The 13,734-nt window shown below is 36.2% G+C and overlaps 2 protein-coding genes across 2 annotated transcripts in view; both read right to left on the bottom strand.

Moving 5' to 3' along the window:
• LOC111630194 (ribonucleases P/MRP protein subunit POP1-like) overlaps nucleotides 1-13,734 on the bottom strand; it is a 60,893-nt gene that overhangs the window by 28,206 nt on the left and 18,953 nt on the right. The window lies entirely within an intron of this gene.
• Nucleotides 5,736-8,410, bottom strand: LOC111630195. The gene has a single exon (XM_023374257.1). The coding sequence runs from the start codon at nucleotides 7,451-7,453 to the stop codon at nucleotides 6,197-6,199; it is 1,257 nt and encodes a 418-aa protein (XP_023230025.1). The 5' UTR covers nucleotides 7,454-8,410; the 3' UTR covers nucleotides 5,736-6,196.

The following is a 13,734-nucleotide window of genomic DNA, read 5'->3' as shown; positions in this document are numbered from 1 at the left end:
TAAACAATAGGTAGTCTCCCCGCGTTTCTTTATGCAGTGAGAGTGTAGCGAAATGATGTCACAAGCAGTGTTGGCCAATTAGAAACCAGTTTCAGTGTGTTCACTGTAAAGCGCTTCTCGAGCACTGCATAAAGAAACGTGGAGTCTGTTAGCGCTGGTCAGTAGTAGTCCAAACTCAATACAAACATTTGTTTCTTGAAAATTTGATCATGATTTAAATACAGTATTTATTTTTAATATTACCGATATGTCATCGAAAAGAAAACAAGCTATATTATCATTAAAAGACAAATTAAAGTATTTGTTTCGATTATCCAAATTTTTCCTTATCCAGACTACTTTCATCCCCAATTAGTCTGGATAATTGAGGTTCTACTGTATTTGAAGGAATGATGAATATATAATATTGTAAATGATATTTACTCTTTCAAGCAAATAATAAATTATCAGATATCACTTGACAAAAATATTCAAATCATTTAAAAATTTATAAATCATGTGAAAATAGCATGTTAGTGGTGTATTGATCTTCAAGTTATTAGACAAACTTACTTTCTTCTAAGCAATGTACATAATAATTTATATCATTAGAAACAATCAGTATTTACTTCCACATTATATTATATAAACAAGTATTTTTTTTTTTTTGTATCTATTCTTCATCAGTTTAATTATGTATTACTTTAAGACAAGGTCTTAGGGAGATAAAATGAATCCTGCCAATCATAAATATAGGGACTCCAGCCATCTCTGAAAACTAAAAATATAGGAATAAAATCAAAACAATACACTTTTAATAAAGCTCTTCAAATCTAAATACAACTTAATCTGCTTTTCTCAGACTATAAACTTTTTAGAAAGCAAAGCACTTTTGGATTATTAATCCATTGTCAGAACTTAACAACAGTAAGAATGAGATGCTAAATTAACCCACATCAGAAAGAACATAAATAAATAATATTTGCATAATGCAACTGCTTAGATCAAAATCAGATGAAATCATTACACAAGGCATGTCCGGAAAGTAAGTACCGTTTTGGAAAAACTTGCATAAAAAATCTTTTTTCAAAATAAAATTATTTTTACACGAAAGAAAATGTCGAAAACTATTTTTCTACATAGTTACCACCATTGTTCAGACATTTGTCATATTGGGAAACCAACTTGTCTATACCCTCTTCAAAGAAAGATGGCGCCAGTGAAACAGCCACTGCTGAACATTAGTTGTTGTGTGTTCATCGCTGGCAATGCGCCTCCTTCCAAAATCACGTTTCAAGTTCAAGAACAAATGGTTGTCTGCAGGTGCGAGGTCGGGGCTGTCTGTACAGCAGGTGATCGAACTGCTCCCAACCAAACTGTTGAATAAGGTTTTGAGTTTGTTTTGAACTGCACAGCAAAGTTTTTGCAATGTTTCACAGTATCGTTCCACATTGATGGTTTCACCTCTGGGAAGGAACTCAACAAGCAGAATGCACAGTGCACATGATTTTTCGTTCTGACAACGTTGTTTTGAATTTGTCTTGTGGGGGACCACGAGTGCCTCTACTCCATTGACTGTTGTTTTGATTCTGAAGTGACATGACAAACCCAAGTTTCATCACCGGTAACAATTTTGTTTAGGAAATAATTACCCTCTTCACTGTATCGGGTAAGAAATGTCAAAGCACTTCCAAGTCACTTTGTTTTGTGGACATCCGTAAGCATTTTGGGAACCCAACGAGAACACGATTTGCGAGAATTTAAGCAATTTGTGACAATCTCGTGCAAAACAGTTTTTGAAATTTGTGGAAACTCTTCACAAAGCAATCTTATTGTGAACCATCTGTTTTCAAGAATTTTCTCATTCACTTTTGCAACCAAACCATCATTGACAACAGAAGGCCGGCCATTCTGTACTTCGTCATGAACATTGGTGCGTCCAGCATTGAACTGTCGAACCCACTTTCTCATCATTCCATCACTCATTACACTTTCACTATAAATCTCTACAAGTTGATGATGAATTTCAACTGGCTTAACATTCTTTGCGTTTAAAAAACGTATTACAGAACTAACAAACACAACACCTTATTAATCCCAGCAATATTTAATAAGAATAATAACGTTTTCGACTGTTTTAAACAGCCTTCATCAGTTAAACTATTTCAAACTAAAAGAATGCTAAAAATAGAATACAAGCTTTTAAAAACTCAAATTCCAACGTAAAACGCAGTCGCATGGTAAAAACGTACATAAATTGCACATATGCTTCGTATAGGAATAAAATAAAATACTTCCTTCTACCTGTATAAAAACCTTCCAAATCTCCAATGATACTCGTTTAAGCAAACGTTTTCGACCCTACCAGGGTCTTCATCAGGCCACCATTATAAAAATTCAAACAGTGTGAAATCGAACAGGAACCAAATAGATGCGATTCAAATCTTCGAATGTCAACGTTAATATCAAAAATAGAACACCATGCTCTTGTAGCGATGTCGTCAAAGCACGCGCAACTTGCGCTTGCAATAAAACCACATTACACCTAATTATGTGTGGGGTGTTCCTTCATAGCAAAACTTCCATGCACTAGAGATGTTGACTGCGTCTCTGGAGTTAATACATGTATTGTTTAATCCCGCTTTATAAATTTCTAAGGTCTCCATAATTCTTAGTTGGTCAGTACGGTGTGATAGCCTAACTAGACTGGCATTCTGCAGATCCACCGTAATTCCAGGTTCCGTGGCTACTGTTGAAAGGGTGGTGGAGTGTTTATTGTTATCAATATCATACTTATGCTCCTTAAGACGTTTGCGAAGGGAGCGTTTGGTTGAGCCCACATATACTAACTTATTATTAAATCTGTCATCCCAAAGGGGTATAGAATACACCCCCGGTGCGTCTTTCAAGTCAATCCCATCTTTCCCGTTTTGGAGTAAGCTGTAAATGGATCTTGGCCTACTGTACGTTATTTTGTTATTAGTGTGGGAAGAGATTTCTCTGTATAATGTGTCAAGCTGGTGGTTGTACTCTACTATTTTTCTTTTACGGTTGCTGTCAAGCGGAAGTTCTGTCCTCCATTAATATCCAACCGTGCTTCTGCGAGTTAAGGGATTTATTGCTCACATACCCAGGCACCTTGGCTCATCGAAAACACATTTTAGAACTAGCGCACATATTGTGTTACTCATCCTTCTTCCGTTTTAACGACAAAACGTACCTCCAAAAACGGGGTGTCCCAATGGGAGCCCTCTTTCGGGGGATCTATGTGAGCTGGTTATAAGGAAACTGGAGCAACAAATCATACCTCTTTACGATTCTAACATACTCCTGTACAGGAGATATGTTGATAATGTCATTATCATATGGAGAACAGAGCCTAACGTCAACCATTTCATAAGTAAAATGAACAACAACCCGTATGGCCTAAACATTAAGCTTGACCAAAAAAGCAATAGGGCCGCACACTTTCTTGATGTGGATATTCAATTAATAAGTAATGGGATTTCGTTCAAAGTTTTTTACAAAAAGTGCTATGTACCAATGTTCATCCCAGCTAACTCGGAGGATCCTTACTCGTATTAATATAAGATAGCAGCATTTTGGACATTGACTAAGAGAGCCTTCACCCACCATTCTGAATGGGAAGATACCATAGCTGAGCTGGAGCATATCCAGGAAACAGCCACACGGCATGGATACAGTAAGAACTTGGTATATAATAATGCACAGGCATATATGCGGAAGAACACGCGCAATACTCCTGATATCCCAGTACTTCCGCTTAACGGCAACCGTAAAAGAAAAATAGTAGAGTACAACCACCAGCTTGACACATTATACAGAGAAATCTCTTCCCGCACTAATAACAAAATAACGTACAGTAGGCCAAGATCCATTTACAGCTTACTCCAAAACGGGAAAGATGGGATTGACTTGAAAGACGCACCGGGGGTGTATTCTATACCCCTTTGGGATGACAGATTTAATAATAAGTTAGTATATGTGGGCTCAACCAAACGCTCCCTTCGCAAACGTCTTAAGGAGCATAAGTATGATATTGATAACAATAAACACTCCACCACCCTTTCAACAGTAGCCACGGAACCTGGAATTACGGTGGATCTGCAGAATGCCAGTCTAGTTAGGCTATCACACCGTACTGACCAACTAAGAATTATGGAGACCTTAGAAATTTATAAAGCGGGATTAAACAATACATGTATTAACTCCAGAGACGCAGTCAACATCTCTAGTGCATGGAAGTTTTGCTATGAAGGAACACCCCACACATAATTAGGTGTAATGTGGTTTTATTGCAAGCGCAAGTTGCGCGTGCTTTGACGACATCACTACAAGAGCGTGGTGTTCTATTTTTGATATTAACGTTGACGTTCGAAGATTTGAATCGCATCTATTTGGTTCCTGTTCGATTTCACACTGTTTGAATTTTTATAATGGTGGCCTGATGAAGACCCTGGTAGGGTCAAAAACGTTTGCTTAAACGAGTATCACTGGAGATTTGGAAGGTTTTTATACAGGTAGAAGGAAGTATATTACCTCCAGTATTTGATAGGAAGTTCAGTTGTTATAAAATAAAATAAAAATAAACATAATCAAATTTTTTGCCGCAATAATGCCTATTAGAAGATTACCATTATGTGATATGGTAAAATGATTTCCATGCGGTGGATAAACCATCCGCATCCCTGTGGTTAATACAGCCCGTGTTAATGTGGGCTTTGTATATTTCCAGCTTCTCAAGATACTTCAGGGCCTGCTTGTTGTTCGTGGCCCTGATGATAGAGGCCTTGTCCCAATGCACGTTGACTTCCTGTTGTTTAGCGAAAGCCGCAAGTACAGTGCTATCCAAGCTCTTAGTGATTGAGTATTTATGTTCTTTAATTCTCTGCATTAAATGTCGCATAGTTGCACCAACGTATAATAGATCAGAGTTAAATCGACGATCCCTTAACGGTATAGCATACACTCCCGTTCTAGTATTCTGGTTTTCTTTTTTTCTTGTCGTTTCTTAATAATCTATATATCGTAGGATTATGCCGATATAGCATTCTTATTTTATTGTTGTTGGCCACTTTTTTCATCAATGTGTGCAAGAAAGGAAAATAATTAAGGACTACTTTTCTTTTTTCATTCTTATTCAGAAGTTGTTGTTTTGTTGGTTTCTGAAACTTATTAATAAGCCCTTCAATTTCTCTTGTCCGATAACCATGCTGCAAAGCTGTTGTACGAATGTAATTTAATTCCTTATATGTATCATAAACACTGGTACAATGTGCGTATGCACGCTTGATCCATGCACGAAATGCCGCATGTTTAAAATTCCTAGGATTGAAATAATTTTTTGTAGCGATTCTAAAAACTTGTCGGGAACATGCTGACATTTGGTGCTTCCGATGTAATCCTGCAATTTTTTGTTGTAGGAGTCCCGTTTAATAAGATCCTTTAGACTTATCCGCTTTAATAAGTACCACATTATTTGAATTCTTTCAAACGTTTGCAGTTTGAAAGAATTCAAACTGCAAACGTTTGAATTCGAATGGCATATCTGTTGGGATCATTGGAACACGTGGCAACAGTACATTTTCCCCCTTGAATTTCCCATTCAAAATTGTAGCTTTGATCATCATCTTTATCACCAAAAGTCTTGTACCGTTGCAAAATCGTGGTGGATTGATGTTACGGAGAAGAATGATAGGCATGCCAGTTTTCAATGTTAAAATGTGTGGTGGCATTTCTTGCAAATCTAGTGAATTCAAGAATTCCGTTGGGTAACTGACAACTTCGTCTTGATTCATAACAGTATCGATGGACTTATACGTTGTTGCTTAGCCTGGTATTCTGTTTTGAATGCTGAAATTGATGTCATTGACATCTTTGTTCTTAGCTGCTAATATAGCACGTGCACTGAGCCACTGATGATTTTTGTAATTCCGCACGATATTTGGGAAAACCTTTTGAATCAATTCACCTTTGGTTGATGTCATCTTACAAAAATTTGTTGGCAATGTGATACATTGTGTAGATCTGTCTATTGCCATCTTCCCATTCCCAATATCCAGCAATTGTTTTGTGAAACGTTCAGCGGATACATCATTTTGTAATTCAACACGCATATTGGTTTTCAAAGTCAATTTCTTTACATGTCACCATAGAACTGATGATTTCAGACATGCATTAAGTTCATCAGCAGGTGTTAAACGTGGTTAACTGGCAGAGTTTGTCGAAAATCACCAGACAATAAAATGAGTGCTCCACTGAAGGGCTGTTCATTTCCCCTCAAATCTTTCAGTGTACGATCAAGCGCTTCCAATGCTTTTTTGTGAGCCATTGTGCATTCGTCCCATATGATAAGTTTACATGTTTGGAGAACTTTGCCCATTCCGGAATTTTTGGTGATATTGCATGTTGGCGTCTCAGTGGTTTGCAAATTCAATGGCAATTTCAGTGCTGAATGCGCTGTTCGACCACCATCCAAAAGTGTTGCCGCAATTCCATATGATGCAATTGCCAGTGCAATTTTATTCCGTGATCGAACGGTTGCCAAAATTAGTGAAATGAGAAAAGTTTTGCCTGTACCTCCGGATGCATCTATGAAGTACAATTCACCCCTTTGATTTGTAATTGCTTGCATTATTGTGTCATATACAATGCGTTGTTCTGAAACCAATTTTGGAAGATTCGTTTCAAGAAATGTACCCAAATCATCGACATTGAAGTGTGTTTCACGTTGCAAATCACGATCATATGCGTCATTTGCAGATGGATTCGGTGCACACATTCCCAACTGCCCCAATCCTTTGTTAACGATTGTCAAACATATATCCTCGATCGAAACAAACGCCTCATTATACACGTGTGGTGTGAATTGCATGTCTGGATTCTGATTCGTTGCTTGCAAACGACGTAGGATGTCTTCACTCATGTAATCTTTGTATTTTTCCCAAAGATCTTTCGGATTGGATGGGAAACACGTCGTCAATATTATCGCAAATAACGTGCATATTTGCTGTGGTTGAGCAGTATTCGATGCATCAGCGAGTGTTGTGTCCCACTGTGCATCGTTTTCAAGAAGATTTAATTCTTGGCAAGCTTCTCGATAGGTCGCACATACTTCACCATTCACTCTTCTCAGTTCTTGGAAGGATTTTGGTCCACGTACGTTGAGTAACAGTAATCGCAAGTAAAAACATTCTTGATTGTTTGGATGAACTGCATAAAGACGGCCTAACATGTCGGACGAATATAAATTCGGATGTCCTTCAACTGGTTTCCCCTGTTTACGACGTTGAAACTTTTTCGCTGATGCATTCCATGTGTAGTATTTTGGCACTTCTGAGTAAAGTAGCGTTTTTGCAAACAAATCATCCGTGCACAATGAGAAGAATGCAGTTAACATTGTTTTTGGTGGCGATAATGCTCTTGCATGTACATTTTCCATTGTAAAATACATGCGCTGTCCATTTTCAAGACTAGCATAAACCTGTCAAAAAATCAACAGTTTTATTCAATTAAAATACATTGAGCTTATTTAAAATTTAGCATTTTACACCACAATCATCAGTACAACAAATGTTTTCCAGGCTGTTTGTAGGTGATTTGTGTCTATCTGTTCTATGGTATCGTGAGGCTCCTCTCCCCCAATGGCTTCTTTCAATTTTGTATCTGGGTCCCAGTGTGGCAATTTATCATTCCAAAGGCCAACTAACTTCAACTGGCAGAATTTCAGATTAACAGTAAAAATACTATAGACCTGTCACATAGCAATCTCATTGGCTGTTATAAAACTTTTAACCTACCAATAGTTGTTATGTTCAAATTCATTCTTCTTTTATTTGATAGATTTGTTGAGAAAGTCTTAAATCAGCATAAAGTAATGAATTGGACAGTTAGAAACATGTTTTGGTCTCATCCTGAAGTAGTAATAAAACAAAAACAGAAATTAATTCTAAAAGTTAACTAAGTCAAACAAACTGAAACTCTTTCAATTAATATATAGCCAAATAACACTAAAAAACAGTTAATGTTACATTTTATTAATCATTTTAATGGTGTATCATAACAACTGATAAATTATGCTTTATGACTGGTTAATTTTAAAAATCTATTCATGTTATTCTATTCTAGGATTCAAATGTATTATATTTTTTGGTAGCTGAGGATGACCTAGTAAAGGCTAAAAATGTCTAGATTAATGAATTGTTCTGATATCCTTAATAAGTATATATGTCAGCCAGTGTGGTGAAGTTGGTAAACAAAAAGCCTGACTCAGCCTCCAGCAAATTTGTAATGTACAACTCTGACTCCAACCTTAGTGTTTTTTTAAAATGTCACACTGTGACTCCTTTTATAAGAAAGACACCACTGGTACTTGAATATTTTAATCTAAAATGTCTGTATAAAAAGTCGAGCTAAAATTGATGACAAGAATCAAAAAATAAATATAACAAATTTACCTCAGAAAAACTTTTGAGTACATAAAGAAACATACTACATATTAATAGCCAAAAGAATTCTACTTTTATTAGTTAATAATGAAAAGTTGATTTAAATTTAATTATTTTCAAGAAAAAAAATTAAATACAATAAATGCAAAAAAATAATGATTTGATGAATGATGTAATAAATTGGTCTGTAAAAGTTTCTCCCACTCTGGCTACAACAGAATTGTTTAATTTCCTACCGATGGTTGACTAAACTGAAGTATACAGTAAAATTTTAAGATATGAAATTTGGGGGAAAAAAATCAATCATCTTGAACTGACAAGTGCAATCGTGCCCCAAGAACCAGTGAAAAATAACTAAGTGAAACAATCCTATTAATTACATTTTGTAGTTTTTTCTTCATCTTTTAGTTTGTTGCAGTTAGATTCTGATCTTAATTTTACTTTTTTCATTGTTTTTCTCTTGCACCTGAAATGAAAATTAAATTTTTTCTTGGGAGGTTATCTTTGGTAAAGATAAGCTTATTACAGTGGGTGATTGGTTAATGAACAAATCAGATAATGAACACTTTTGTGAAAGATTTTTATGATCAGACAACAAACACATGTTCGGATAACAAACACTTCTCTGAACAAACAAGAAGAGACGTAAAATAACAAATACCGATTGGTCTTCCTTTGTCTTCAGGAAACAATTCGAAACTTTTCGGAGTGCAGACGTCGACATCAATGTTCTACCCAGTATATACTGATCGGATAGTGTTCCCCCAAACTTTGAAACTCTGCCTTGTAATTCCAGCCTTTTATATTTCTGACAGAAACAATTCTTTTACGTTTTCTTCTGTCATATAACCTTAAACATGGCTAGATTTATGCCGATATCTGCTATTAAAGATCTTTTGAAAAAGTGGATGTCAGAACAATGGTCTTAAAATGTCACCCAAACCAGGTTGTGGTTAATAGGCCCAGGGATCTCTACAATTACAATGCTATTAATTACTTCTGAAAAATCATGAAGAAGACAGAAAAGCAATCGACACTGGACAGATTTTTTAACCTCCACAAACGGAAAAAACATGACTAATAAAATGCAAGACCGTGTATATATGTACAGTAGAGCCTCGATTATCCAACCCAATTGGGGACTGGGGTTGGTCGGATAATTGAAAAGTCAGATAACCAAAAAGTATGAAAAAATCCATTATTAGTGTAGTATATTATTATATCTCATGTAATTAGATATTAGTATATCGCTATTAATCTATTTCGCGTTGAATTTTCATCGATGTTAAGCCTAACAAAAATTTTTTTAAATAATAATTGTCGCTATTGTATTGTTAAAAATTAGAAAATTAAGCCTTGTTTAAATACTGGCTCCCTTTCATGGTCGAATGAGTGTTGCCAGCTAAAACACGTAAAAATAATATTAAAGTAGCCAAGACATAGCCAAATATTGTAGCGCCTCATCACTAGCGGACATTTGTAATTTGCCGACTAGGACGGTCGGTAACTGAGGTGTCGGTTAATCGAGGCTCTACTGTATTTTTATTATTACATATGAATAAACGTAGTAAGAAAGTATATATTTTTTATTTTTTTGGGGTCTCCAGAAGGAATTAATCAAATTCCCATAGAAACCTATGGTAAATCAATAATCGGCTAATGAACAATTTGGATAGCAAACAAAGTCTTGGAATGGATTATGTTCGTTAACCATTCACCCACTGTACTTCAAAATGCATTTATTTTCCAAGCATGATCACACTACTACTGCAAGCGGTCAGTGATTTTATCTACTTGCCTACTGGTGTGCCTTAAATTAATAAAAGCTATTTTCTGAAAGTATAGAGCAGGTTGCAATGAGATACACATAACGTTTTGCTATGAAATGGCCTTTATGGGTTAATATGTTTTTGTAAATAAGAAATTACACCTCAAATATTATTTTGATATATAAATTATATATCAAAATAATATCATTTTGATATATAATTTATCAAAGTGTCCATTTTCTAAGAAATTTCTTTAGATACTAATTAATTAAAAAGTATTTTTCTTACTTCACATTTTACCAATAGTAAATTTTGAGGTCAGAGTCACCAATCAAAAGAATTTTATCAACTCTACCTAAAAATATCAGACTCCAGCAACTCCAACTTCACAATACTGATGTCAGCTTTAGATTTAGAAATATATAAAACAAAAGAAACATATAACCTAAACATACTTGAGTTTACCAAGTTTTTGTTCTGTGAAAGACACTTTAAATTAAATATTGCCTCTTTGGCCTCTAATTTAGCAATGTTTAAGGCAGGGGTGCACAACCTGCGGCCCGCGGGCCACATACGGCCCCCTATCAATGTTTATGCAGCCCGCGGACGGTACAGGCCAAATCCCTTCTTTCGAAGTTTCTAAGTTTAGAACTTTTTCCCTTTCACAAAGTCATTAGCACCCAACTGTTTTATGACTTTCCCTGAGGTGAGAAATGGGGGATTGTTCTATAAATAAGTCTATTTTTAGCTAACACTTTCTGCTTTAGATATCGAATATTTTNGGAGAATTGGATGCGGCTGTTGAAGCCAGCCTAGAAATATCTGCTTTAATAGCCAAGAATGGGAAACCTTTCACAGATGGCGATATGATAAAAAAGTGTCTTATCATCGCAAGTGAGATGTGTCCTGAGAAGACAGTGTTTTCAAACAATCTCGCAAATTGCATCAGACATTTCTGGCCAACTTAATATTTTAGTTGCAAACTGTGCTTATTTTTCTTTGGCTGTGGACGAATCCACTGACATATCATCAACAGCACAAGTGATTGTGTTTATTAGAAGTGTTTCACTAGATTTTATTGTGAATGAAGAATTTCTTGGCATGGCATCACTTTCCGGACATACAACTGGTGCTGACTTACTTACTGGTTTATTGAGCGTTTGCAACAAATCAGCACTGGACTTTGACAAGCTATCCAGCATTGCCACTGATGGAGCACCATCTATGGTTGGATGTGAGAATGGCATGGTCACCTTGCTGAAAAACCACCTTGGGGACAGGCAAAAGGAGTTAGTCCAGTATCATTGCATAATTCACCAACAGCAACTTTGTGCAAAGAAGCTGGGATTTGAACGTCTGCTGAAAGATGTCTATGATACTGTGAACTTAATCCGCCGTCATGGACTCAACCATCGACTCTTCACATCATTTCTTGAAGAAATAGATGCTGATTATGCTGACCTGCCCACGTATACTGAAGTTCGTTGGCTGAGCAAGGCAACAGTCCTCAAGAGATTTGTGGAGCTATTGGGGCCTATTATCACTTTCCTCAAAGAACGGGGGAACACTACAAGGAATTTGGAGGGACAAAGATGGCAGTGTGATTTAGCTTTCCTTGCTGACATTACTGCTTATCTAAACGACCTTAATTTGAGATTGCAGGGAAAGATGCAACTTGTTTCTCAGTTGACAAGTAACATCAATGCATTTATGACCAAACTATCACTTTTCAAGTCTCACATGCAATCAGAGAACTTTACACACTTTCCACATTGCAAGGCCATGAAAGAGAAATACCCACATATGAAGATGGATTACTCTGACCAAGTTAACACCCTCCTTACATCATTCAATGAGAGGTTTGGTGAATTCCAGAAATACAAGATCTACCTGCAACTTTTTTCAACTCCATTTGATGTGAAAGTGGAAGATACCCCTCCAGATGTCCAACTTGAGTTGATAAACATCCAGTGCAGTGATGAATTGAAATCACAGTTTAAAAATTCTAATCTCCTCACATTCTACAAAGAACTGCCTGATACATCATTTCCAAAACTGAAAGACAATGCTCGATTTTGTGCAAGCATGTTTGGCAGTACCTTCCGTGTTTCCCCGAAAATAAAACACTATCTTATATTAATTTTTGCTCTGAAAGATGCACTAGGTCTTATTTTCAGGGGATGTCTTATTTTTCCATGAAGAATTCACATTTACTATTGAACAAAAAAATTCCCAAGTCGAACTTAGACGAGAGTGACGTATATCCGGTCATGTTGAACTGAACTTAAATAAAACCGAAGTGAACTTACAAAGTTCCGTTGGAGTGGACTTCCCACTCTTGCTTCAACTTAACCTTTTTATAGCGTCTACATCGGGCTCGATGACCAATTACTGCTTACTGAACCATAACACTATGCAAATATGATGTGGCGTGATTCCCGGCCGACCAATTAGTGATCACCAGCCATAACATTATGCAAATCTGTGATTCCAAGCCATAGTCTTATGTAAATCATGCCGTGTGGCATGTTGTCTGCTGACCAATCAGTGGCTGTACTTTCAAAAAGCCAACGGCCACTTTCAACCTGCTGTCGATGACTGTTACGAGTAAAAAAAAAAACTTTATTAGGTCTTACTTTTGGTGGGAGGCCTTATATTTAGCAATTCAGCAAAACCTCTGCTAGGTCTTATTTTCGGAGAAACATGGTATTTATGCAAACAAGTGTTTTTGCTTATGAATTTAAACAAGTGCAAAACACGGAACAGGTTAACCAACGAGAATTTGGAAAATCTGCTGGTTGTTTCAACATCTGCCATTACGCTAGACATCAAGAAGATTGCCGCCAGCATCCAATCTCAGCCATCGCATTAATCACTTGGAGGTCCTGCCCCCAGTCAGTAAACTTAATCCTAATTTGGCCCTTCTTCAGAAAAGGTTGTGCATCCCTGGTTTAGTAGAAATAGATTCTTATGATAAAAGAATCTGTATTAATTTTATGACAGTTGCAAAATATAATGTTTGTTAACAAATTTGTTTTTATTGTCTGAAAGGTCAAAAACTGTAACACCATGAAACTGGAGTTTTTCTACAAAAACTTAAAAACAAAAATAATTTAAAATGGAGCAAAAAAGAAGTAGAGATTTTTAAAATTCGAAATTATGTGTTGATGTATTCTTTTACAATATACAGTAGAGCCTCGATTATCCGACCCCCTATCAACCGACCGTCCTAGTTGGCAAATTTCAAATGTCCGCTATTGATGTGGCGCTACAATATTTGGCTATGTCTTGGCTACTTTAATATTATTTTTACGTGTTTTAGCTGGCAGCACTGGATCCACCATGAAAGGGAGCCAGTATTTAAACGAGGCTTAACTTTCTAATTTTTAACGATACAATAGCGATGATTATTATTTTAAAAAATTTTTGTTAGGCTTAACATCGATGAAAATTCAACGCAAAGTAGGTTAATAGCGATATACTAATATACTAATTACATGGGATATAATAATATACTA

The sequence above is a fragment of the Centruroides sculpturatus genome, unplaced genomic scaffold (assembly GCF_000671375.1).
Source record: "Centruroides sculpturatus isolate CEXI.00-Female unplaced genomic scaffold, Cexi_2.0 scaffold613, whole genome shotgun sequence".
Taxonomy (NCBI): Eukaryota; Metazoa; Arthropoda; class Arachnida; order Scorpiones; family Buthidae; genus Centruroides; species Centruroides sculpturatus.
Note: the sequence above shows the minus strand (reverse complement) of the source record. Positions and strands in the feature narration are given on the sequence as shown.